Below are 27,830 nucleotides of genomic sequence, written 5' to 3'. Positions count from 1 at the left end.
GACAAAACATGTGCAGTTAGGTGCTGGCTCTCTAACTAGGCCTTCAGGCAAGAAATCCTTCCACAGAAACAACCTGTTTCTTGGGTACACTTGTACAAGACCATATTCCTAAAAATCAAATGATAGTGTTCATCATACAGCAATGTAAAAAAATATTTTTTGAAGCATAATTTTTCAGGCTGGTAAAAATCTTGTAGTTGAGACTTCTGAGACACCTAGAATTTTTCCAGTATGATAAAACCATGAAAAATCCACATAGGAAACATGTAGTTTGGATACTGAGCACGTAGAATAAATGAATACAGAGACACAGAAAACAAATGCAACACACTTATCCCACATAAATTGAAGAGCCTCCAGCTAAAAGTAGCATTGCCATAGCCACCAACATTAACACACACAGATTGTAAAGCAGCAGCAGACAATGCCCAATACAGTATTCAACCTCAGTGTATGTTCCCAGGAGACCTCCTACTGCAACAAGCAAAATTAGGGAGAATAGTTGCATTTCTTTCAGCTAGTTCAGATTTACAGGATAGTCCACGCAACACCCACAGGCCTGTCAAATATCAGTTCCTACAGGAGTCACAAACAAGGACGCTTAGAACAAACAACATTTTTTTTTAAATTCCATCTGTTAACATTTACCAAGCTCCAGACTGCAAAGCAACCATAGAAGCTGCTGTGAGGAGCTGACTGAATAGAGGAACAGCATAGTAACCTGAGCTATTTTGAGCATTTCTTATTTTCATACAGGATCCATTTGCCCCAACAACCCTTCCCCTCCTGGGGCTTTCTGACTGAAGTCAGTTTCTTTTGAGAGATGGTTACAGAACCAGCCTCACAGAAGTCAGAGTGCACTGCTATTAGCGTTCAAGCAAGAGATGCTGCTGCTTGCCCAATGATGAAAGCTCAGTCCTACACCCAGTAACCTACCTCTCAGTTAGTGCTTTGCTTTGAGTGTCTCTAGCAGCTTGAAGGTCTTCCTCTAAGCGTCTTCTCTCTGTCTCCAATCTCTCCACCTCTCCTCGAGTCCATTTCCTGGGGCTAATAAATCGCATTTCTTTCAAGAGCTCCTCCTTCTCATTAATTAATATTAGACGATCCCGCTCAGAATCCAGCACTCCAGGCCAGGCCTCACTGTCAAGCTTAGCCAGTTGTATTTTCAGGTTTGCTATTCTGCAGCAAGAAGGAAAAAAAGGCAAGCAGTTATTTCATGAGGAGTGTCCTAGCTACTGCTCAACATACACATGAAGATGTACCATGACCAACCACACCTTCCACAGCCCTGAAGAAGAATCTTCAGCTCAAGGACAACTAATCTCACCCTTTATGTCATCTTTATGAGGGCACAGTCAAGCATGGCACTGCCAGGAGGCTGACATGCAAAAATGGTATTTTAACTCAGGTTTGCTGCCAATGGAAAGCCAAGTCCCTAGTTAACCTGCAGTTTCTAGCAGTCAAGGAATAGCAAAACAGAAATGCTGGATCTAAAAAAAAAAAAATCTGTCAGACACACTAAAGAGATGTTTCATACGCCTTAATGACCTCATACTACTAATTGTGGAGAGTATCACGTGGTATGTATCTGATCTTTAATCAGGTTTATGGAAGAGAATTTTACACTCCCTGCACAGAATTCAGATAAGCTGAGAAAGACCACTGGTTACTCAAAAAATCAGAAACTAATTCTGTCTTTACAATGAGGAAGTTCACCACATGCATGCTACTACTAGAAGAATCCAACCATAGGCTGAGCTTTCTGGACGTATTAAAGAGTTAGGTTACTTCTGGCACAGCAGGGACCTGAGGACACGAGAAGTTAGAGGGATTACAATCCTACCTAAATCCAGAGTCACTTGTTTGCATGAATGTCAAGTCTATGTTGATTTGAGGTATCATCCCGGACTGCACTTTAAAGGCAGCATCACTAATCCTTCAGCACCATACCACATTACCTCAAGCAGGAAGATTACAAAGAAGTCAACAGCAATACAGACCTAGCACTTCACAAGAGCTCTGACAGACAGAAGAGGATAACACAGCTTGTGGCTGTGAAGGAGGCTGCTCACACCACCTATCCGCCCATTTCCTATTTCCCAAGTGTTGGAGCTGCTGTGTCAGCTCTAAAAATGATCTGCTTCATACTACAACATAGAGAGGTGAGCCAAAAACCTGTGGTGGGTCACAGTACAGAAGTGAGGGCAGAAATGTCGGTCAGCCCAGGAGAAGCTGTCTCCTTAGTAATAATCGTTGACCTACAACTCTTCATGACCTGCAGGGATAATTACTGGAGTTCAGTGAGAAACTGTAAAAATAGAGCTGAGTAAGAGTTGCAATTGACTTGCATTTCTGGAACTTGCACATTTAGAAGTGGGGAACATGGAATGGAGAAGGCTGAGTGGGCTGGGAAGGAGGAATTATGAAAGCTTAGAATTCAAACAATGAGAAAGGCAAGGTGTCTTGTAGGAAATAATTCACCTGACTGAACACCAGACAGTTGAGGCATGCACACCCCTTCATGTGATCAACTACTCGTCTCATTCAGGTTTTAGTAAACACATGAGAAAACAAAGTAATTTGCTGTATGTGAAATCAAAGCCCAGCGGTCACCCCCCCCTTTTAAAAAGGGTTTTGGGGATCTGACGGAGTTACCAGACTTCAGTTGTGCACAATGAAGAGTTGTGGCTACTAATCTGGATTCTTCCAGGACCTGGTTTATGCTACAGAAGTGCAAAGGACGGTGTCCACTACCCAGCCAACCCATCGCGAAGTGACTACAGAAATAAAACACAGATCTGGGTAGCAGCAGCCACACAACTGCTGAATGGCCTTGAAGAATAAATCTTTGTCTTCCAAGCTCCACATGCCAAGAATAACTGAAGCCCCAAGACAGCCTGCGAAACAGAGGTACAACATGAGGCTTACGCACACCGACTGGCCTCCTCCATCACAGGACGCAGACTAGATCACCTGTTTGAAGACGAGCCTCATTTCTTCTGTAAACTGATTCCTCACAGCAGGTTGCTTACTTTAATTCTAGCTCCCCATAATTGTTAGATATTCAACTCAACTATTTTTAGGTTTTCTTCTGTGCTATTTTGTTTCTGAGTGCCTGATCAAGTGCAACACTGTGCTCCAACAAAGAATTAACAATGGCATTAATTCAAAATCCAAGAATTCCTCTGTGTATTTTGAAGGGCTATGAGTTTAAGAGGATTGGTTGGCATTAATCTGATCACTTCTGGCATACATTTGCATGGATATGGCTTTTCCAATGGAATTTTTTTCTCTATGTATTTCCAAGTCTAATAGCTTTTTTTAAAGCAACTCCAGCTTTTGCCTTGCTCTGTAAATGATCATTATTTTTCCCCTTTTCAGTTAAAAGTAGGTTTACGTATTCTGTTTCTCCCAGTCCAATGAAACGATATCACTACAACAGAAATGGTTTGCAGACTGACCATGGTTGAAAAATCCACCCTTCAGCATTCACCAACTGAGTTTAAGCCACATCACTGAAGTGCCATGCTAGGTTTGCATTGCAAAAACCATCAGCAATACTGGGCTCAAGTCACACAGACCCTTCCTGAATGACTACTAGCTTGCAAGACCAAACAAAAATTGGAACAGGAAGCTTAAGTTTTATTTAACTGTATTTTTAACTAGAAAAGGCAATTATGAGACTTACTGTCTTCCCCCCCCCCCCCAGTTGGAAAAGCTGTTATTTTTTGTGATATAGGTGAACTTGTAAAAACTTTTAGTCTTTTTGGAGCTAATGCAGAGTATATGCACCTCCAGGGAAGCGTATTTCAGTATCTACCTCCACAAGCAGTCACCAGTGGGTGATACTGACAGATCAGCCTGTTTGTCAGAAAAATCAAAAAGGAAGGTGTTCCCTAACAACTTACCAAATACCCACCATTGTTCCACAGCTGCTAAGTGGCACTAAAATATTCCAGCTCAGAAGACTCTGAAGCCTACCTTTAAAAGCCCAGAGTTATCCAGTCATACAAAATCCCAGCTGAAAGATCAGCTGCTGAAGGAAGTAAAGCAGAGCATGGAGCACAGCTGCTACACAACTGAGTAACTACTTTGTCTGAAGTTGTACAGCACACTTAGTTGCAGCAGACAACATTCATGCTTCAGGCTCTGCTGCAGTAGTGCTCTCCTTGTAGAGACGCAGCAGTGCCATCTCTTTTGACAAGATACCTATCATCAGTTTCCAAACCAATTAACCTAAAATTTGTCACTGCAGTCATCCTCTGTTCTTTTTGTACAGATTTGACATGAAAGAACTCTACTCTAGGGCTCCTATTGTTTCACTGAGACATAAAACAAAAAGACTTACTGTTAGATGAGGGAACACATGAAACTGCCACCTAGGTCTGACCTGAAAAAGTTCCACAAGATATTTACCTACACTGGTGGCTTTAGTCCGGCCCACAACAGTAATGTAACTGTGTCTGCTACTGTTCACTTCCAAAATCATCATTCTTTGTAAAACTAGTAGTCTTTGTAAAAATGTAGTTCACATTCCTTGTAAATCTACCTGATAGGAAATCACCTTGATTTCGAAGTCTCGAGTTTTACCTTTCCTGACAACACTGAGCTAATAGGACAGATGCATCCCTACCATTTGACTCTATAATACGTGCATGAGCAAAGTACTCACTTACCTATTGTTCTTGGAGCATTTTAATATTCCACTGTGAGGACAGAAAACACTTCTAACACACAACACCAGGAGGAATTTTCACAGCAACATAAGGTTCCTTGTGAGTCACCAAATCCATAGCATTGTTCCAGCTTTAATCCAGTTAATGTATTTGTTTCTGCAGCTCCTACTGAAGGCTATGCCAAAACCACAGCTCTCTGATAGCTGGCGATCTTTTCATTTCATTATCAATTATTCATGCCCATTCAGATCCACCTTTTCTCAATGTTTTTTAAACTATGAGAAAATCCATAAATTATTTAAGACTGACATGAGGTATAAAATCTTAACTGCAAGACTGTGTTGTATGCATTTCATCACTTCAAATGAAGTATTAGCTTGCCTTTATAAAGTTCTGTCTCTTTTTTTTTTTTTTTTTTTTTTTAAGAGTATATATTTTCTCTTCAGGTTTATCTTTATTTGCTTGCCCCTTGGAAAAGATACAGGCTAAAGTAAGAGTGCTTCATCTCAAACTGAAAATGTAAAGTCAGGGTAAATTAAATTGCAGCCCTGAGCAAAACTTAACAGAACAATTTTAACACTGAAACATTAACCACTGCATCTAAGGGATTAACAACAAATATACTTTTTAAGAAAAAAAAAATCTAAATATTGCTGTAGCTGTTAATCTTGGATTGCCAAGACAGTTCTGATAAACTTTCTCTACCTAGAAATGTGCAAGCTCCTGTCAAAAGTAGCTGGGCACACACATTCTTTGCGTGTAGCTGTGACAATTGCCACAGATGCTGATAAAAATTTATGCCACAGAAAAACATGGCCTGCTGACCATACCAGTATACTCAAATGAGAACACCAAGTAACCACAGCCTAAAGCCTTATTTCCAACCAGAGACAATCCTTTCTTCCTTGCATGCATTCCAGGTACAGATTGTACCATACACCTGAAGTTTGCTTTTCTGGAATAGGCAAGTCCCTTTAGAATAGTTAAAAACAAAATCACCACCACTGATGGCCACACCTCTGAACAAGGACTAGGGCCACCAAAGTACACGGAAAGAACATTGCTTCATGGTTTTTCATTTAACTGTAGTATCAATCCATACAAATATAGGGACCTCCTCAACAAGTGAGTTAGTGATTATCTATTAAAAATATATCTCCCAATCTAATTTAAGCAAAAGTTTTCTAAATAGATGTGATTTTTTAAATAATTTATTCTTCATTTATCTCATATCAGAGGGCAAATGTAAAAGCTTACACTCTTACAGGTAAACAGACAGGCACTAAAACTGCAGCCTTTTGACCGTGTCTCAGTATGCTAGGTGTTAACACAATATACATTTCTCCTTATCTGACTTGAAGCCGTGCAAACATTTACTGCATTTAGAGTAAGGTAAGGACATGCCTTTCGGTACAGTCTTCTTATTTGGAATGGGGAAGCATTGGCAACAGGCAGGAAAAGCACTTATGTTCCTGCAGGTGTGGCTAGATTGAGTTCTTGATGCGTTAGTCACTCCTTAGCAATTTCTAGGATGGTTATTTATTTCTTAGATGATAACGTTGGCCCAGAAAGCTTGTTGCCTCACTACCTCAGAAATTAGCATGTTCATGTAGCAGTAGCTCTGGATTTCAATCTGAGTTACATCTTCAGAATAAGCTGTATGACAGCCAAAAGGTAAAACAGACCAAAGAATTACCTTCTTTTTGCTTCTTCATATCGAAGGCGTAATCTCACTTTCTCAGCCAACTGGTTATTGCTGCTGGTAATAAACTGAGACAAAATATGAAGTCAGCAACTTAGTAACTACTCCTATTTTGACATTCCTTCTTGAAACTGATGGTGTTACAAGTTACACTTGCTCTTGACAAACTACTTTACCAAGTTAAACCAGTCACATAATGGGAAATATTTCCCTTGATTAATTTTTTCATGATTGTTTCAAATGCTTAAAAATTCACAGGATTCAGAAGCTCTTTGGCCATGCTCACCATACAGGAGAACCTACCACATGTACGTCAGGCTTTCATTTTCATGCACACGCAGGTAGTTTTGCAATATTTCTTCTTAACTGCTGATTGCAATCATGTTTTGGTTTGTGTTACATCTTACTTTGGCTGTCAAGTCTTAAGGACAAGCGACATCCTATCAGGGCCAAACCTGCAGATCTTTAATCACATGTATGGCCCTGACTGCAAATGGCCAGGTACACTTAAGTAAAGGTTCAAAGGAGAGGCTTCTGTGATGTCCTGAGAGGCATGCGAGGTACCCACAGCACTGCTCAATTCCTTGCTGAGGCTGGTACAAGCCTGGCAATTATGATTTTGCTGCACAAGTGGGACTGAAGACTTACGGAGCACTACACATGTTTAATGGCATCAAAATATCCACACATATGCCATCATTCTCACTCCTTAACATTCACAAGCCGAAAGCAAAATGCACTCTTAAGGGAAGAGGCCTCATTAGAGCTCAGCCCATATGTAGCTGCTGAATGTTTCTGGTCTAGTAGCACAACAGTTTTATAAAGAGCTATGGGAATATTCATATCTCAAAAAGCTACACCTACATGCAAAGCGAAACTTCCTTTCTTTTTGTTCCCACCTGGGTCGCTCTGATAGACACAGAGCATGGGGTAACTGCAGACTGATTTCAGAGATGCATTAACTTTTGCATTAAACAAAAATGAAGGTCACCCAAGTTTAAAACAGGAGATGGTATCATTTCATAGATACTTGCCCACGCCTGAAACCTTGTAAGAAGGCAGTGCTGTTCTAGTTTCAGAGGAATGTTTCCAGATGCAATCGGTTTCCCACACTTTACTTACGTTTCCTGAAACATCTGTCTGGGAGCTGACATCCAGGTACTGCCTTGGTAACGAAGTGCTGGAGCTTTCTAAGGACACACTGCTGGCCCACAGGTCTGACTGTGATCCTCTGTCATTCACGAAGCTGTCTTTTAACCTGGCTAAACTCTGAAACCACAAAAATTCATCATATGAGCTCACTTTCACACAAAATACCTCAGCAGCTACACAGCTGTAGCCAAAAGGACATGATTAAGGTCCAGCCGTTCCACGTGTGCCCTCAGAGCCTGCCAATGTGAGGGCAGGCACGGCTGGTCTGTGCCTCCCGCAGCACGAAGCAGCCCGCCTGTCTGAGCACACAAGGCATGAACACACTCTCGTGCCCACACGCAGACAGTTTCTCTGCTGGAGCCTGAAGGAGGAGGCACACAAAATGAGACAGTTTTTTCACAGCTTCTGCAGATTTGCTCTTTGACAGCAGAACAGACAGTCACACTGGTTCATCCTTGACCATTAAACCAAGAGACAAATGTCCATCTCTAACCAAGTGCTTACTGCTGCTAGTTATGATATTTTCTAATTATTTCCAAAACTGATGAATAAACAGGCTACAGTTCAACCACAATATGGAACTACTTTAGTAAAAAATCACATATTTGAAAAATGAAATACTTAAATTACTTCTCAAGTTCAACTTTATATGAATAGAGACAAAATACTATAGTCATGTTGTTTCAATACCTGAATGAGGTCTTGCTTTTCTTTCTCCCCTGATGTGATGGCCTTCTTGAGAGCTTTCATTTCACTTAAAATGGCTTGTGCCTCATCAAGTTTGTAGCCACCTTGAGTATCAGACATTTTCATGTCAATTCTGCATGGAAATTAAAAAAAAGCATACAGTAACCAAATTCTTTATGTAATGCAATTAATCATATCATCCTAGATGCACACATCTTGACATTCATTGATAAGAAATCACACTAAGTATAATAAAGAAAAGCAGTGATGACTGGGGTTTTTTGTTCTCTCTGTTAGAAGAATATTAAACTTAGAAACTCTGATTTTAGCTGTACAATTGTTTTGACTCCTCGGGAAGGGAGAAGATGAAAGGTAGAGAAAGTGTTTAGACAGACTGATGCTAATTACCTTGTTTCTAACCCAGAGATCATCAAGTTAGCCACGTATGTCTTGTTAGTTTAAGTAAAGATTTTGAAAACCTGGCAGATCTCTCATACATGAACGTATCTGCATGCACAACCTAATTACAAGCCACCTCATCCTTCCTTCTTCCCAAATGACTACTTACTGAAGTTCTCACAAAAAATTGGTAGGATATTTATCAGTGACATTACTGAAAACATGCCAGTTGCATATCCATACAAAAGTTAAGTACCCAACATTTTTTCTCCCGTTCCTTCCACCCTATTTTTTTCCTCAGTGGCCTAAAACAAGGACTCTGATAATTAAGGCCCTGGGTATATTGTGTCATCAGTATTGGGCAATACTGAGCAAAACAGAATACCATTTAAATGATAGAACTTGGTTCAAAATCTTTTCGCCATGAAGTCAGTTCTGATGTAGCCAATTGTGTACAGGCAAACATTTGAGCAAACTAACCCCCATGGCTTTGACTTGCACGTGCCCAAAGATCACAGCAGCAATGTATTTCAGCTTAATGCTCTTTAGGCAGCCATTGATAAATGTAGAGGGGGTAGCATTACAAGCCAGAGATGTTCTGCACTGACAATAAAATCTTCTGAACAGACTTACTTCTTCAGTGTCTGAAATCCATGCTCTTTGTACTGGAGTTCTTGCTTCATGTGAGCTACCTCTCTCTTGAGTTTATTGACCTGTAGGAAGGTGTTACATTTTTGGAGCAATACTTTACACGAGTATTTAGGTACAGAACTACCCATTCAATTCAGAACTTACTCAGTGTAGACAGTACTCTCTAGACAAAGTTTCCAAATATTCACTCCATCTCAACAGCAGCTACCAGCCCTGACTGCATCTTCATCAGCACATTATCAATGGCTAGAGATTTATCTAGTACTCTGATGTCACATCGTTTAATCAGGGGCTCGAGGGAAGTTCCAACCTCATAAGCAGGAAAGATGAGAAAAATTCAAAGGACAGCAATGAAAGCACATGCTGCTCTTACTCACTGATGTTTAAAATCCTTCCAGTCATTAAAAAATGTTAGGTATGAGGACTGGAGTTAGACTGCAGTGATACAAGCCATCCTCCAACATACCAAATTAAACAGCCCCACTGCACGAGTAACACAGCAGGATGATGATACATATTGTAAATCCACTGACCCTACAGCTCGCTGCTTTATATTCCTCTGCAGAGGCCAGGCTGACCTACTTTACTTCAGTCCTTTCTTCTTCCCAAAGTGAGCTCTGCATGAGAGCGCACACTGCCGCTGCTAGCAGCGTGCACTGAGCTCACGACAAAACAGCTGCCAGTCTCTGGAGAGAGCTCGCAGCTCCCTGGTGCTGCAGTGCACCAGGGAGCCAGCACACAGTTAAATATCCCACTGTGGAGCGAAACATACTATCAGCATTCAAGAGTCTAAGGACTATTAGGAAAACAATTGTTTCAAACTAAGACCATAGCATTTGAGAATTCTGCTATTTTATCTCGCAAATAAAGATTGGCAACATTAACTCTTTTGACTGCTTTGACATCTCTTAAATATTTATCATGAAGCTTGGAAAATATCTGAGGACTGCTTGCCACAAGTAAAAGTCCAGTCATACTTCTTACCCTTGACTTTGTAGTAGCAATCTCTGCTTTGAGAATCTCCGGGTCATACTTGGAGCTTGACGATGAGCCAGACAGCACTAGAGCAAAACAAACACTGCATTTAGCGGCTTTACCACCCACCCCATCTCCTCTACCAGCCCCCCCAGGAATGAAGGCCTGCCATCACTCCCTCCACACATAGCTGCCATGGGCTTTTTATCCATTTGCCAGGACCTCTTCTCACTCCTGCATCTCCAAAAGCATTTAGCACAACTGAAGGAAAAACACTGCATAAAGGTTTACTTTATTTTTTAGACTTGGTTATTGTGTAAACAGTCCACTGAATGTTTAGAAACAAAGCAAAGAATAAGAAACTAAAAAGCGTGATGCAAGCCTTCTCACAGCCTTGAGGACATGACCAATCATCCGATGTGTCACATCGTATTAAATCAATGTCCCATTAACAGCAGAACTCTTTTCTCAGCAGCAGTTAAAACTCTTATGCTTCAGAAGGTACAGAAGCTCCCCAACGTGCAATATTGTTAGAGGTAGCTGTAGGCAAGGGAGTTGTTTTGATCCTTGCAGCCATCAGTTTATGCCCTATAAAACACGGGAAAATATTTCTCTGTTTGGTTGCTTTTTTTCTTTTTCTTTTTTTTAACGGATAGACAGCATCACACCAATGCAATTTGCATTCATAACATATTGTTTTATTATACCTGTACTTAACTAGAGCACTGCTTACTTGCTTCAGAGATTAGGGATGGGACCCTGTTCAAATTTTTAAGAACCCTTCGATGACAGAACTATTAAATTCTTGATGTCGGGCATAGAATGAGCCATTTGAGTTCATTACTACCAGGTAAAACCCAGAAAGAGTAAAAAGACAGCTATGCAGGTGTGTCAGCCCTTTGATGTTGCTGTCAAGAACAAAGTTTACAGTTTTTAAGGATTATATAAAAAACTTCTGGAAGACTTGCAGGAAATACATTCTCCTCTGGACATCTTCACTGGCAAGAGGTCTGGGAATGCTGCTCAGGATTAACCTTCTTGCCTTGTTTCTGTACTTTGGACAGGTGAATCCAGGAACACAACACAGAACCTCCCCTTGCCTCCCCCAAACATTTCTTGAAGCCCATGCTGAAAATCTGCACACCAACTCCAGCGACCAAGGAAAATAGTAATAATGTTCATAACAGCTAACCTTTAGAAAATAGGCGTTAAACAATGATTGCTCATTTTGTCTTAAAAGTAAATGAAATGCGCAGAGTATTTGATGTGGCATAACATACCCTCGTGCTCTGTCAGAGGACCAGCTTCAAGCGTTTTACTGTCCTAGAGGGATCATGACTGAGAAAGTCACTTCATAATACTCACAGCTGGTCTGAGAGCCCAGTTTGTGCTCCCACACATCATGAAGCTGCCGATATTCTTGCTGGGCCAATTCAAGCCTCTGCTGTTTCACTTGATAGATCTCCTTCTGTGCGGCAATTGCCTCTTGGGCTAGGACAAGATAGTCTTTCAGCATATGTTCCTGCTCCCGTCGCCATTGCACACGAGGATCTTCTATCTGTGTAGTTTCTTAAAGAGAAAACAAAAGGAGGAAAGATCAATAAAATGGAGGCTTGTATCACTGCCTGGAGAAGCTCTACCACTTATGACAATATTTTGAATTTGCCCTGTGCCCCTTCTCCCATTAACAAGTGGAATAAGGACACGTCTCTTTTTTTTTTTTTTTCCTGCCTCCTTAGGAAGTGATCATGGATCTACAATGAACTCCACCGAGCTCTGATATTCTGACTCGTTGGACAGAATACGTGCCCAAATCAATGTACAGCTCTCCAATTCCTCTGATGCTGAAGCCAATGTGGTTCTGCCTCTTAAAACATCCCCACAAGTGTATGCACACATAAGCACTGGAAAAGTGACACCAAGCATCAGGCTTATCTTTATTGTACCTGGTTTATAACATTTCAATAAAATAGCTCTGCTATTTCACTGATAAAACAACTTTCAGAAAACTTCATTGCCACATGACTGCATTCAAAAATGTGAAAGCAATTACAACTCCGCCTGTCCTCTTTGGCTGCAAAGCATCTGTTATTAGCAAGGGGAAGAAAATTAACTCATTCAGAGTCCATAGGTGAATATAAAGAATTGCTGAATCACAGAACGCATCTGCGAAAGTGCCTTCAATTGCATTATATAAACAGCATCTCTGGAGGGGAGTAAACATTTCCCTCGCTGAAAGAAAACTCAGCAGTAAATCACTGCAGAATACAGGAGGTGGAGTTAAAGGAAAATATTTTTTGGTAACGTAGGCAACGCAGTCGTGAGCAGCTACATCACCTTCAGCTCCGTTACCCCAACACAACCGATAACGTGGCTTTGGGGGTTGCTAATCAAGGAAAAGCCATAGGGGTACAAACATGCAGATGGTCCTAATGCTAATTATGCAGATTTGTATTTGTCTATTTTGTGATGAGGAGTCCAAAATACTTTTCTCTTTCACGGTTATTTCATGTTCTTGCTTGGAACAGGTTCCAACGTTCAGTTGACTAAGTGCTCTGAACTGTCCAAACTACCATGCCTGAATAAGCACGCCTCGTCACCACATCATGAATAATTACTAAAAGGAGCTGCTTGAAACTATCAGTAGGAATCTAATCTGCATATCTTAAGAGCCTCTTTAAATATTTAGGAAGAGCTGCCATGCAGGAAGGTAAGAGCAGCTCTCTGAGTCAGGAATAAGATGAACACTGCAACATGCAGCATCTGGGAAAGGGCACTAACAATCCTAGGAGCCGAAGTCGAAATAAATAATTTTACCCAGGGGATGGACACTCAGCCACATTTTCACAAGCTGCCCGTGATCATGCTGAGGAGAAAATTAACAGGAGACTCCAACAATAACTCGTTTCAACAGTATCTCAAGACCCAAAAGAACACCAGGCACTTAAACTTACACAGCACACCCGAACAAAGCTGCACAAGTAAGATGATGAGAGAAAAAACTTTTTAGATGCTAACAGTGTAGCTCGCAGCACTGTTTCAGCAGCAGGCTTTTGTAGATTCTGCTAGCAGAAACAGGATTTCAGCTGCTGTGAATACTGAAGTTAACCCTGAAAAACTGTCCCAAAATAACTGGAAGGGCAGAAACAGCCACTTGTGTCAGTTGTAGGAGTTGGTGCACTCCCAAGACAAACACCGTGGTCTTGCTTACAGGGAACAAAGGAAAACTCAGCAAGACAGAGCAGCACATCAACTCCAAGTTTGAAAATCCCAGGCTCTCGTCTCTATTCTTGCCCCCTAAATCCCATTTTTCAGATAACCACTATCTACACCCAAGGCACGCAACTCTTTACTCCACAGTTGAGCCAGAGAGGGAAGTCTGCTGCAAATTCTCCAGAGAGATGCTCCTGATACCTGTAGCTTCTTCAAGCTCCCATTTTTTCCTTCAGCTAGCAGCCCATTTGTACTGTGACTGCAAGAAACGCAGTGGAGGCTGTTACAAGGACATCTCTCTGTTATAAACCACCTGGAGGAAGACTATAAAAAGTCTGCTTCATCATCCTGAACACCTCTGTTACAGGAGCTGAGACACAGCCCAGGTAACATTAAACCAATGCAAGAGAAAACCTTAAACAGCTTTTTGAAAAATCAGTAACACAAACACACTCAGGACAACTGAGTGAAGTTTTTAAAGCCAGCAGCTGCTACGTTTTTAAACATACGACCAAACACTCGTGCGGAAAAAACACAAGTTTTAATAATTCGGTATTGTAATATAATATAATCCTAGTAATTCAGTATTGTGTGTGTCAACAGCAAATCCAAGGAGATGTTTACTCTCAAAGACCTGCTCCAATTAAAACCGTCTTACCTCCGTTCCCCCCAGAGTATGTTTCTTCGTCTCTCAGAGATCCAGCAGCTTACCTGGCATTTAATTCAGGCTATGGCGCAGCTTATCTGATACAAGCACACACAGCACAGAGCAATAAATGCTGTACTGCTCATCCACCACAGCTCCTTGCATCAACGCTACAAAACCAGGGCCGGGGGAGTTCTTCACCCCTGAGCAAATGTGCCGCACACTGACCCACAGACCACAAGCTGAGTGTGTCTGAGGAGATGGCGAGGGGAATAAGTCGTCAGCTTCTCCTGTAAGGGAAGTCCACACTAAGATCTGAAGTACTTCCACAGACTGTCAGACGTTTTTCGCCCTTGCTAGAAATTTGGGAATTCATTCTTCTGGGTCCCCCTTGACTCTTGGCAATTGGTAGAGCAAGGAGGGATGGAATGGTGTTTCCCAAATCTCCTGTTCGGCTCTACCTGCAGATCCTGTATATCTCTTAGAGGAGGGCACTGGCAGCCCACCCTTCCCACCACCACACTCCTGTGTGCAGTGAGGGGAGGCACCTCAAAAACCTCTAGTCCAAGGGAAAACACTGCCCCAAATGCACACACCACCTTACAAAGCAAACGCTTGGCAGCAGCCAGCTCACAGACAGGATGGAATCAGTCACATTCTGAAACTACTTAAAGGGGAACAAAGCATTCACCTCTTCCTTCTTAGTAATCACTAACTGCATCCCCTTTGCAGCATCAGGCTTTGCTTTTCAAACATGCAATCATAATCTAGGAAAATGTTGGCCAAGGGCTCTCAACTCACCTACAGCTACTAAGAAATGCAAAATACATTCTTAAGTCAGATGGAAGGGCTACGGGTTATTACATCATTTGTTGTTCTGTACTTTTTTTTTTTTTTAATTGCTGAGCTTGTCATAAATCTTCATATCTGAAGAATGCAGCCTTACCATGCCTGCATCAGCACCTAGAAAGAAAATCACGGTTTCTTGGGGCAAATCACATTCCAAAGAGGTTCCACCAGAGTCTGAGACACTCAGGGCTACACGTGAATGCTGTATTAGATATGTTCTCAGTACTTAATTCAATTTAATTTTATTTATTTTGCCTCAGAGAGAAGGTTAGAAGTATTCTCCATCTCACTCGTTTTTAAATGGCTCCTGGCCTTAGACTGAAATTTAGGTCTGTCATTTCTGATAACTAGGCTCAAATACTTCAAATCTGCAGCAAGAACCAACGTGCTTCCATCCCTTCTGCTGACGGCTCCTTCCTGCACAGGGATCTGCAGGAGACCTTGGAGAGGAGGTGGGTTTGGACAGTCTCCAGAGAACACTTCACACGAACCACAAAGATGAGCCTCTTGATTAGCTGATGGTAAGTGGATATGGTTTGCTTTATCATGATTTGTGTTAGAGCTGGCTTAAGAAATAGCGTCATGATTTAGTTTCTCTTCTTTTTAACCTCTTAATTGAAATTCTAGCTGAAGTATTGTAGCCTCTGGCATCTTACAGAAGATAAGCCTGAAAAGCAATTGCTGTTAAGGAGGTGTCAGCATGGTTTGAAACAGTAACTGCACTCCCTTGAAGCCTGTGGTGCTTTTGAGTGGCATGGACCAGGGAAAACTGCCCTGTACCACACACATCTCAGGCCTAAAACCAGATCTTTATGCATTCACAGAGGGGTCAACTCAAATGCACAGTTAAGGTCTTATGTTGTTTGTCCCAACTAAGTGCTGAAACTTCTGCTAGCGGCGACACTCAAGAGGTCCAACAAGTATTTAAAAGTATGTAAATACTATGGTATTGGGAAGACAATACCTACATACAAATACTGGTGTCATCTGCAGATCTGCAGGCACAATCTTCATATTGCAGAGGGCAGTTAGTGCTTTTTGAGAATCTTTTTTTATTCTCCCATTTTAATACTCAGAAGTTGGGAAAACTGGGAACATGCAATCTGAGGCTAGTTCAAATGTGGCCTCTCTGAAAGCCAGGGAAGCAATATGAAGATAACTAAGACATATAGAGTTGACTTCCATAGCTACAGTTTAAAAATCTTGTAACTTGCCGAAAAAAATTGCTGAAGTTCTCAGTCCAAGTCACAAAAGCAGTTTTGTTTTTCATTTTTTAAATTGTCGAGGTACTTTTGTCCTTCAGAATTTCTTCCTCTTTGCATTAGCTACAAAAAGCTAGCTCTGAAAGGACCTGGACATGCATCTGCTGTGAACTTCTGGACTGCAATCACTGTGGTTCTCCAGAGAAAAGTCACTGATTTATTTTGTTTATGCCTTGTTTTTCAGGGAATTTGCTCTAGCACAACTTATTTCCTAACAACATCTGTACTGACATATCCAGTTATGAATTTTCTTGCATATAGTTCAAATGAGCTTGTAAAGCACAACACTTCTGTTCTATCAAGCAAATGCAGTAAGCAATGGCTTAGTTTGAGCATACAGCATAAAAATGCCACACATTTAACACTTTTCCTACTTTTTTCAGGATACCCCAAGCTTAATTGAGAGTTTCCTCTCTAGTAAAGAGAATGTGAACTCTTGCAGCTCAGGGAGCTCCATTAACCATGCAAGCAGTCATTCAGCTTATCCCTGCCAGGGAAATCAACACAAGACCTTTGTACTGTTTCTGATGGTCTTGCCACAAGGACAAATTCCAGGCTAAGAACAAACTCCAAATCACTGCTGCCTAGTCGGACTCTTCAGCAGAGCCAAATCTTAGAGAGGTGTGCCCACAGTATCAGCTTCAACATGACTTCAGACAAAAAGTTCTCATATCCCTGTTTGAGAGAAGGAATGAACTCCTGTGATGCAGGACAGGATTTTAACTGCACCTGCTCCAAGACATGCTGCTCAGCAATTTAGTGTTCAGTACATTTTAACATGGGTACAAAACAAGTACTCTGCAAAACACTCTAACGTGTTACTTACTGGTGTTGTGGTCTATGTAGTAAACTCCAACCTGAGGATCATAAGCTTCTTCCCATCCTAATGGCAATTCATCGCTAATGCAGTCTGCAAAGGTGAGTGGTTTAGTATACCTGAAATGCAAAATAATAAAGGATTAATAAAAGAACACTCCCGCATGTCCATTCCAAGCAACAGAGCAGAAAACAAGTAGCACAAGGGAGTCCCTATAAAACACTGAGAAACTTGGAAACTATGTTAAAGCTTTTGCTCTGATTGAATAATACCCTGCAAACTCTTCCCCTTCTTCAGCTACAGTTGCAGCAGGATGAATTCATTGTGACAGAGCTCCCAAGCCTGGTGTAACTCAGCCAGTACTTGTTCAACAAAGGAACTTTAAGAACTTTGCCAGGAACAACCCTAGTCTCTCCACTGAAAGAACAAGATTGTTTGTTTGCAGGCAGATCCTGTATCAAAAATATGTAGACAACATGAGAAATGCAATTTGCATAGCATGAATAATTAAGGCGACACAATCAATAGCAAGCGATGAGGACTGTGGGACCACTTGTCATGCAGCTCCAGTCATCTGCAGGGCAATACGTTCCGTTTCATTAATCGCAAACCAGACTGGTTTCTCAGCGCCATAAAAACGTGCAATCCACTCAGTCCAAATGAGGAAGTATTTTCATGGAATTGCTCTGATGAGTTTTTCTAGTAGAGACCATGTCCAGCAACACTCTGAAGGCTTGTGTGGCTACAAAGCCAGCTCCTTGAGCGCATCCTGCAGCTGCCACTTACCGAGGCTGTGCTCCTCTCCTCCCTGGGACTCTCAGCAGCTCACCAGGTTCAGCCTGCACCAACCGACCGTGTTACTGCTGGGAGGCACAAGGAGGAATGAAGCTGGCAGAAATCTCAGAGCACCCAGCTGCCAAAAGATGCCACAGGCCCACGCAGCCACGCACAAGCCCAGTGCATGACACGCGGTGCCCCTGGCATTAGGGCCAGGGCTTGGTGCTGGGGCCAGTAGCCAGGCTGGCCAGAGGGGCCCTCTGAGCAGCAAGCGGTGGACACAGAGCCCCCAGCACCTCTACCTGTTACGCTGCACGTACTACAAGCCATGCAGCCAGAAAGCAGCCACGGAGCTGCCTGCAAGCAGCGTTAAGAGGGCTGAAAGAGCAAGTTTCCAACCCACAGTAAGACACCAAACAGGTCTGCAGAAATCCTTTGGATCCAAAGATAATTCAGCAGGGCTGAGAGCTCGATAAAACGTCTTATGAAGTTTTGAGCACACCTTATCTGGAGGCACTGAGCTGGGAGACCCGCACAGGTATCTTACAAGATACTCACAGGAGGCTTAATATGAAGTCAATGTTTAGAAAGCCTAAGGGCTTCCCCCAGCTGTAACCCAGAAATCTGTTACACAGAAAGAGGGAGGTGGGAGCAAGCCAGTAATCTCTAAATTTACCTGCTGTTGCACTCCTCTTTAAACCCGTTGCCTTTGCCATCTAAAGCACCACCTGAATCTCTCGAGCTGTAAATTTACAGCTCTGCAGCACACACACCAGATTCAGAACTTCCCAGCACACAACTGCTTAAGAAAAAAAAAAGTTCCTTTATCAATGAATTTGCACTGAAAGGTTTATTATTTTTACCCTTTTTAATCTAGACTGTACCAATAAGATGTTTGTACAGAAAACAGAGATTACTCGAGAAATAAAGCAGAATCTCAGTATTATTGATTGCCAGCCCTTATCTTTGGGGGGTTTGCTATCCCCAGTCTCTGCCTGAAGATCAAGCTATGTGCTGCTCTGAGCAGACCAAGTCAAAGATGCACAGGGATAAAAATGCAAAGCAAGGTCAGATGTGAGCAAGGATCCCAGGAGATAACACAGAAGAAAGTGCTGTGGCAAAACATGTTGGCAATTTCCGTTTGAACATTAAGGTTACCGCTTTCACCTCTCTGAAAACGCATCGCTTTTATTTAATCTCAGCAGTTCAAGCAGAAGCACCAAAGGTGCTGGCAGGGGAAGCAGCAGCTCTGAGCCCTGGGGGACCTGCACCCAGCAGCTACGGCAGCTACCTGCACACCAGGACACCGAGGCTGGAGATGGGGAGCGCCTGCAGGGAGCGATCCGAGCAGCTGTCGGCACAGGGCAGTAATCAAATCAACAAAACTGCACCAAGCTCACTGGTGAAGGCATGCTGCAGGTATAAAACGTACCTTGGTAGCTCAATTCGTACCACATGCTGAGCAGAGCTCTGCTCAAGAATCAGGCCGAAGATTGCAGTCATACTCCCAGCCCCCTGCCCCAGAGCCAGAATCCAGGACTGCTTTAATCAGGGAGCAGCACCACAATGCCAACTTAAGAGCTCCCAAGTTCAATACCGAGCCCACAAAGTTTCAGCCTGGCTTTTGCCCAGGCAGCTTTTGCTAGAGGCGGCTGAATTGCTTCGAGGCGTGCCCAGGAGCTGCCAGGCTCAGCAGGGAGCTGGGCCCAAGCAGCGTCGGGATCTTTTCCTACCGAACGCAGTGCGTGAACTCCAGCCACTCAGTTCTGTCAGCTGGTGTTTCGGAGAAGGGCAGAAAGGTAGGAGCAGTGTGACAGAAGCCAACTCATTTCTGCTGGGAGGCTTGCCAGCAGTTCCTAGGGCTCAGAAACAGAGCATCACCTTTAAGGCTGAGGCATTCAGGACATCTTTAAGGAGCACCCACCACCTAGCACCCCTGATTTCTGCTGTCCTCCCCAGCTGACTGCGAGCCTGCAGCTATCCCATTTGTACAGACAAAGTACTCATTAAAGGAGAAACATGTCATTCAACCAGCAAACAGAAAAGTAATTAGTTTTCAGAATTAACGAAGTAATTCCATTTATTACAGACAACATATGTCATGTAGCTATTTCCCCAAATAACTGCAGCTTCATAACCAAAGCAGTCTTCTGAATTCCTTTCCCTTGCTGCTGCAGGAAACTAGCACAAATCAGAGGCAGTGCTACAGTGACAGATTAAAGACTTGCAATATGTTGTGTAGCCAGATTAATGAATAAACCATAACAGGAAAAAGGAGACATTACCCTCCTTTTTTCAAGATAGAGTGACTTATGCTTTTGTTATGAAGATGGAAATAAAACGATTTTCTAAAAGGAGTCCAAAAATCAAGCATCTCCCTGAGCACATTCACGACATAGCACAATAGATTAAAGGAGTAAGAGGTAAAGGATTTTCTCACAGCAAGTCACGATTCAGTTAGTGCAGCACTTCTGTGTAACACCGCGGAGTTTCTGCATTTGGGAAGTTAAAGCCAGGACACATCTGCAGAACTCTTTCTTTTGAAAGATCTCATTTGCAATTCACAAAGCTTCCTTGCAGCCTTGGGAAAGTCTCATCAACTCAGCCTGATCATGTTATCCTTTAATTGGCCTTCACTGCACCAAGACTCGAAGCTGCAACTGCCTGGAAGAAGGGGCCCCTCTCGCCCACTGTGCGTGCACTCTAAGGAAAGGAGCCCACTAGGCCATTTACGCACCCCTTACCCTCCTCGGACAAGGAATCCTCCAGATGCATTCATCCGAGCTTTGAAGAGAAATCAGCACACCTCGATGTCCAGAAAATCCAGACTGGGTATGACTTCTGTCTGCAAAGAGTGGACCAAGTGCACGTGTGTGTGGGGAACAAGTTGGTAGGTAGATCGATATTTATGAAAGCCCAGCTAGTGTAGGTAAGAGATGACGCTCTTGCAGGCACATGAAACTGCCTGCACCTTCCAGCCATACTAGGCATGCCCTGACAGCCTTTAGAGCAGAAGTTTGACCAGAGCTACCACTGAAACGATTCAGGAACTTTAATGCTGGAAAAGTAAATGGTGTGTGGAATTCCTTAAGGAGAAACCAGCTTGAGTTAGAGCAGATTCACAAATCCTAGCCTCACTCTGGCCTTCTAGCTCATGAAAACGTAACCCAGCCATTCCTCTCGCACACTAACCAACTCCTCTGTGTCTTATGTTTTAGGAAAACGTAGTGTCCTGAAACACAGCACATCAACCTGGCCTTACCACACCTCACGTTAACTTCTCTTGGTTTTCAATATGTTATTTTTCCATGCGGTTTCGTTCAAAAAATTCAGATTTACTTGAGGCAAGTGTAATCAATCATTAAGATCCCTGGAAACCAGGTACCCTTAGCAACCATCACCCAGCGAGCCAAGGGCACAGCTTCAGAATGAATCCTGATAACAGAGCTAGGAGATAACAGCCTCACGTGGCACGCTGACCCGAGGAGTATCTTTAGGCCTTGAGGCAGAGGCAGGAGAGGGGAAGCCATAGTCCATGCCCGCACCCAGCACCCCATAAAAGCACCGAGATGCCTCCAGCTCTGTGAAACATCTGGCCCAAATAGCTCAACTATTTCTACATCAAATGCTTTTCAAATCCTTCTTCCACAGCAGCAGTTTCCTAGCTCTAATTTAATAAGTCATACCATTTTTAATGAGAGGTTTCTATATTTCTTATGGTTTTTGATCCATCACCTTCAGCTTCTTGCACGGATCAAACTGGAAGCCAACATTATCATGCACAAACACTATTAAATCAAAACTTGCTCGTCTCAGATTCAGAAAGCCTTTCTATAGTCTTTAACTCTACTGTTGTCAATCAGAAAACCTCATTATGCAGGAAACTGAAGGCAAATAATTCTTGTATGACAAGTTTTTGATTGGCAGGTTTGTTAAACACGGCCCTAACATCACAAAGGCTTCTGACTGAAGCTGTAAACGGGTGAACTGTGCCGCTTACAAATTTGAAGTTAATACTACTAAGGTAACAAATCCATTCTGAATTTCTTAGAAAAATAATGTTATGTTATGTTAGTTTTAATTAGTGGATTTCGCTGCCAACTGGTGGCCTAAAGCAATCTAACAGAAGCACACAGATAGGCTCATCGCTGTGTATACAGATATGTACGTATGTGTGTGCGTGTATATATATATCTCCTATATACACACACATACGTGCTTAGGTCACAAAGATGTTGAGCATTCACCAAACACCAATGGACTGGCAAGTTTCTGCGCATTACTTAAACCCACTTAATCCCCGTATTTGCAGGGCTCCTCACACCACCACGACAAAGCGAAGCCCTGCAAACAGTGGAGCCTTATTTTCATCAGGTCAGTGCAGATCACGTGGCCTTATAGAAAAACCCTTTATCACTCTGCACAGGTGGAACCACAAACGAGGGGATTTCCACAGCTCACTGCAGAAGGGGCAGGGGCAACACCTGGATCGTGCAGGTGCTGCAGGTCCTGTGCCACAGCCACACCAGGGGCTCCACCACCCCCACCATGTTTCTCCTTCCTCCTGCACCCACACAGCGACTGCAAGGCCCACAGGTTTCATGGGCAACAAGTCAAGCAAGAGAAGAAAATCACAGGTTCTGGCAGGTGTCTCTGCTCATAGTGTTTCTCTCAGGGAATCAAAGAGTTTCTGAGCCCAGCATTTTGGAGGAGCAGCTCGCAGTTGGGCTGTCAGTGCTTTGCACTGCGCCAAGCTCTGCACGCAGCATTTCGGTGTGTCAGCAGGGCAGAAGGGGCTGAAAGCACCTCAAGGCTCCAGCACGGAGTCTGGGGCAGCTGAGGGAGACCCTTACAGGCCTGACAGGCATGGGCTCTGAGGAACCTGCCAAGGGGGAAACGCTGCTGTAACCCAGGAGGCTGCCGCTGCCAGGAGCCTCGCCACAGTGACATACAGGCGCCTTTGTTTTTAATGAGGTCATCCCATCCTCAAGACAGACGATGATTATTTTTAAACTCCAGCATAAAAAAAAAAATACTGTCATATTTCAGACAAGTTTTCTAGGACTAGAGCAGCCTACTCCTCAAGAGCTTTTAAAAATAGACTCCCACACGTTTATTACTCAACTCCGCGATCCAGCCCCAAGCGCACCGGGCGATCTGTCACTATAGTAACTCTGTTTTCCCTCGGAGCATCTTCTCTCACCGCAGACAATTACCTGTGGAGGGCCAGGGTGCAGTACCCACAACAGCGCTGAGGCCTCGGTAGCTGCAATGTTGGAGAAGGGGAGTCCTCCCTGCCCAGGGGAGCGGGAAGGAGCAACGCAGAGCCACCACGAGCTCCCAGGAATTACAAGTGGAAGCGTGCTCGCAGTAAAACCAGAGTCACCTGAGAAAAGCATCCTATTATAAAGTTGTTGCTCTAAACCAAACAAATTTGCTCAAGCCACAACCTAAATACCAACAATAACACAACACACACAAGAAGTCACGAACCAGACAACACAACACCTCACGCAACTCAGACTGCCGAGCTCTGTTCTTCTCAGCAGTGGTTTCCTTTGTTGCCATGGTTATCGAGCATCTTCTCAGCCTCCCAAAGACTTTTCCTCCTCTGGCCCCAGAGGCTCCACATATGGGGCCATCTCTGGGAGAAGCAGGCCCCAAAGCCATCCTTCAAATCTTCTTTTCCAAACTGTCATCACTTCAAGTGGTTTATTGACAACCCAGGAACTCACTGATGGTCTCTTCCTCTCTAGACCAAGACATGAGAATAACCCAAGCAGCTCATTAAGGTTTATCTTGAACTGTATGTTGTGTGTCAGTTTTGACCCTCTACTTCTCTTTTGCACAAGCAGCTAACTTCCAAATTCTTCTTTCTCTGCAGAACTTAGGCACGCGCCGCCAAGGTAGATGCTAACAAAAAATTTAGGACTTAGCAAGGACTCCAGGAATCAGGCAATAGCCTGTGCTTCAAGCACTCAAAATACAAATACACTTATGCATTTAATAGCAATAATAGATTTACATTACTCAAACATTCATGGAAGCATCGAGCTGTACAGTACACAATTTAACACCCCACCAGCCACAATGAGCTATCTAGTATGTATCAGCCTGCTGTTGAGCATCTGCTTTCTTGTTCTACCCACTTTTGAAAAAGGCTTGCATGTTTACAAGCTCTGCTCTGCACACAGTGACAGCCTATTTGCCCAGGCATTTCTTTTCTGTACAGATCATTTACCTTTGGAAGCAAAGAACTACTAAGTTATTTGCACAGAGAAGACTATCAAAAACCACTTACAGATTTTAGATCATTCCTGGAGATTAGCAAACTGGCTCTGCTAGCAGGAGAGAGGCAGGAGGTCAGTCATACCCTCTTAATCACTCAAATGCAAAATTCCTGAGAGAGTTCAAGGTTAAAAGTCAGGAAATGGGAGTTAAGGCTTCTCACAACATTAATTTGCCTGCCAGCCTGTATATCCTGCATGCTTTCCAGAACTGATTAAGCAGAAAAAGATATAAAAGAGTAAGGTACAACTTGAGAACAGTGCAGCACTACCGAACTAAAAGCATGCAAGAGTTGGAATTTAACCATGCAAGTCATTCAAATGCCTCTGGCTTTAAGCAGCTGAGGCCTTTTTTTTTTTTTTTTTTAATATTGAAATCTGCCTTCAGTTCTTCCAGGATCAGAAGCAGCCTTGCCACCTGCACAGCCTGAACAGATTAATTAAAATCAAGTCAGGTTTCTCTTTTGCTCCGAAGTTCAACTGCTCGGGAAGAAGGGGACCCTTCACTTCACAGCAAGGGGTAAATTGGCTACCAAACATCCAGACCAAGTAGTTAGACTAGTTTCTTGACATATTTTGGAGATTAGGAACTGGAAGGTTTGTCTCTGTTCTCCCAGCCTGCACTCCTACTTCTCTGAAAGGCTGCCTATACAGTGTGGGTGGCAACAGTTTACATTGGCAAGATGCCTCAAGATAAAGAGGTGTATAGGACAGCCTTTTCCCCCCAGTACTGCTCCTATACTAGGGAACCAATAGCTACTGACAGAAAAAGATAAATATTTGAGATTTTGACAACATGGAAGTATCAAACAATTGCTCTACCTTAACATTCAGGAACACATTACCCACGGATGGCAGCAAGCACTGAGTTCAGCAGCAGAGCAGGCACAGTGCTGCCCATCTGGAAGCAGTTTGTGGGTTCACCCCACAATCTGGGCTCAGCAGGCATTGTGAATTTTCACTTCATATGAGGTCTAGATGGTGATTAAAAGTCTTCAAGAAGCAGTGAAGCACATTGACATATTTCTACCAGCACGTTCTATCCCTACTGTGGAAAAAAAAACCCACAATGACAAAAATAGCCTCAGCAGCACTGCCAGCTCCTGCTCCCTTTACTCACATGCTGTTTGCAGGGGGAAAAACCAAAAGGTAAGACAGGATGGCATCACAGGACACACCTAGACTACCCAGTGCACACAATGCACAAACCAAGCACTACTAGGACGGAAGCATGCTTGAAGAGGGGCAGGGAAGCACGGGAAGCTGTTTTCCCATGCACACAGGTTGTATGCTGCTCCCTGGTTTTCCTCCTACCAGCACCAGGCTAATTGCTGCCTCAGTACAGCAGCTTTTGTAGGAATGTTTGCCTTTTTTTTTTTTTTTGTAGCAGTATAAACTTCCTTATTGACTTATATAGCTCCTTCACATTCCCCATCCCAACGGCAATGCCAGCAGGCTCTTTGTTCTGTATCACCCACGAAAGGCAGCCCAGGCAAGCAGCAGGGCATCACCACAGCCTTGTCTGTTCTTCGCCCACAGACAGCTCTGCCGCAGCCACTTTGTTCTAGGCATTGTGTGAAAGCAGTTCTGGAAACATTACTTCTCTGCTCCCTCACCCAATAGCAGCTTGTTAGCTCTGAAACCTTGTCCAGGACTGACTCCAGCTACACAGAGAACACCAACAGTCAAGGGAACCCCAAAGAGGCCAGGCACGTTTGGAGGCAGACAGGGGCTGCTTTAATGCTTACGTGAACTCAGCACTGCCAGGTATGAGCAGGAATATTTCCACCTGCCTCTAGGAATAAGAGACACCAGGTGAGGATGACCTTGGAGCAGCAGAGAATACAGAAGAACAAAAATAATTCATGATGGCTTTCCAATCGGAAGATAAAGAACACAACAACTAAGCATTGCCCTGCAAACTACACCTTTCAAGAGGGGCAAATCAAAATTATCTCAAGCCCATATAAACAACTAAGAGCATCACCACATAGTTTAGTGGTGTATGTTTTCCAAGAAGTTTGTTTTTAAGTTAAGGAAGTTACCATTAACACAATTAATTGTGTCAGCATAACGGAAATGCACGATACGGCTAGATCAGGAGTGGAAGAAACTTCCAGGGAAAACCACCCTTTCAGCGTTGCCTCCCATACCACAGATGAAGCACTCTGTCTCTGCTTCCACAATCTCTCACCCAGCACACCCAACCTCTTGAAGCAAATGCACACAGCTGGCTTTTGCACCAAGGAGCAGAGCAGCAGTTCACAGCACCTGGCCGACGCATGCAACGACTGCTGGAGCACATAAGCGGCTGGAATTCGCAGTGTCAGCTTTCCTATCTGCTGCCGTTGTTACTAGTGTTGATGCAATTCCTTCTTGATTCCTGAAAAGCCACACTGGATTTAAATAATAAACAGAAATGTCAGAGCAAGAGCAGCTATCTAACACTACTGTGGGAGAGTAAAGCTTTAGGGGATAAATAAGAAGCATAAGATAAAAGCACGAGGCTAAGAAGGGGTTTATCACCTCTATCATCCCGAGGAACAAAGCCTCGATTTACTCAGCAGTAAGGCCGTGCAGAGCAGCAGCTCCAGGCTGTGCCTGCAGACAGAAGCGCACAGAGCCCCGAACAGCCCCGCTCCACCCGCGGCACAGTCGATACAAACCAACAGCTGTTGAAGCTTGCTTGCTCATTTGAGGGCAGCAAGAGTGGGATTCACATTACCAGATGAGTTTAATTGATTTGCTCTTATAAGCTTCATCTAATTTATTTTGAATGATCCACAATCAATATATTTTGCCAACAGAGTAAATCTGTGTTCAAGCGGAAGCTGTAGATCTCTTTGCACTGCCCTTGCCTGCCCACCTCACCCAGCTTAAAATCTACTTGCTGTCCTTCTGCTGGGTCCAAAGAGGCACAGGCAGCCTGCTGGAGACCTGAGTACGCAGCACAGGGAGAAAGAACAGGGTCCTGGTGCACAGAAGCATGAGACAGACACCCAAGGACCACAGCTCAGACCGAGAAGGAGCAGGGATATGGAATTGGCTCAGCATACGTTCAAGACTGCAACACTGCCACGGCTTTCACAAAGACTGAGAAAGGGGACAGTATTCCTGAATTTACTACAAGTCACACCGCAGTTTGAGTTTACCTTGCCTCCTGACCAGGATGAGCAGTCACACTGAGTATTTAAAACATTTTAAGACAAATAACAGAAGCAACATTTGCCATTTTTCAGAATTTGAGGGAAGACTCCTTATGAAAATTAATTTCCCCAAACCATTCACAATCCAAATATTGTTGTGAGGAGCACTACCCAAGGCTCCTTATGAGCACAAGCTTATGGATTCAGTCAGTATCAACTGTTCCAAGAAGATGGGAATAAAAAGGTCCAGTAGCTAAGTATGAACAACGAACCATACCCTGATCACAAATTTTAACTGGCTGCCAAAAAAGCAAGGTGCATCTTTAAGTGTGTGTGTGCATGTGGGTGTTAAATCGTCATCTGTTCCAAATGGAGGAACTGACACTTATTTTCTTGTAGAGGCTTTGTGCAGAGCAGACTGCTGCATGCTTTGGCCCAAGGCAGTTAACCAAGTTGCTACCTAATGAAGCATATACATTTTTATTTCTTGAAGTGCCTGGTCTCCTGTAGGACCCTACAAAGCTACCAGGTATCAAAGGCTTTTTAGCTATTCCTCAGTAGTGCACAGCATTACTTGCCAGTAAGTGTAGA

General features: G+C 43.3%; 1 protein-coding gene across 2 annotated transcripts in view; it reads right to left on the bottom strand.

Moving 5' to 3' along the window:
* Nucleotides 1-27,830, bottom strand: part of WWC1 (WW and C2 domain containing 1) — a 69,791-nt gene that overhangs the window by 22,701 nt on the left and 19,260 nt on the right. Inside the window, exons 1-9 of one of the 2 annotated variants that reach the window (XM_082771404.1) lie at nucleotides 17,302-17,425; nucleotides 17,039-17,148; nucleotides 11,608-11,811; nucleotides 10,252-10,328; nucleotides 9,250-9,329; nucleotides 8,221-8,350; nucleotides 7,501-7,647; nucleotides 6,373-6,446; nucleotides 937-1,179 (exon numbers count right to left, since the gene is read on the bottom strand). In XM_082771404.1, coding sequence (XP_082627530.1) covers nucleotides 937-1,179; nucleotides 6,373-6,446; nucleotides 7,501-7,647; nucleotides 8,221-8,350; nucleotides 9,250-9,329; nucleotides 10,252-10,328; nucleotides 11,608-11,758 — 902 coding nt within the window. In that variant the 5' untranslated portion in view covers nucleotides 11,759-11,811; nucleotides 17,039-17,148; nucleotides 17,302-17,425. Of the gene's footprint in view, nucleotides 1-936; nucleotides 1,180-6,372; nucleotides 6,447-7,500; nucleotides 7,648-8,220; nucleotides 8,351-9,249; nucleotides 9,330-10,251; nucleotides 10,329-11,607; nucleotides 11,812-17,038; nucleotides 17,149-17,301; nucleotides 17,426-27,830 lie in introns of those variants that run through there. The other variant, XM_082771403.1, reaches the window with a different exon arrangement.

Source organism: Aythya marila (assembly GCF_965140915.1).
Source record: "Aythya marila genome assembly, chromosome: 14".
Classification (NCBI taxonomy): Eukaryota; Metazoa; Chordata; class Aves; order Anseriformes; family Anatidae; genus Aythya; species Aythya marila.
This window is presented reverse-complemented; position numbering and strand designations above follow the sequence as displayed.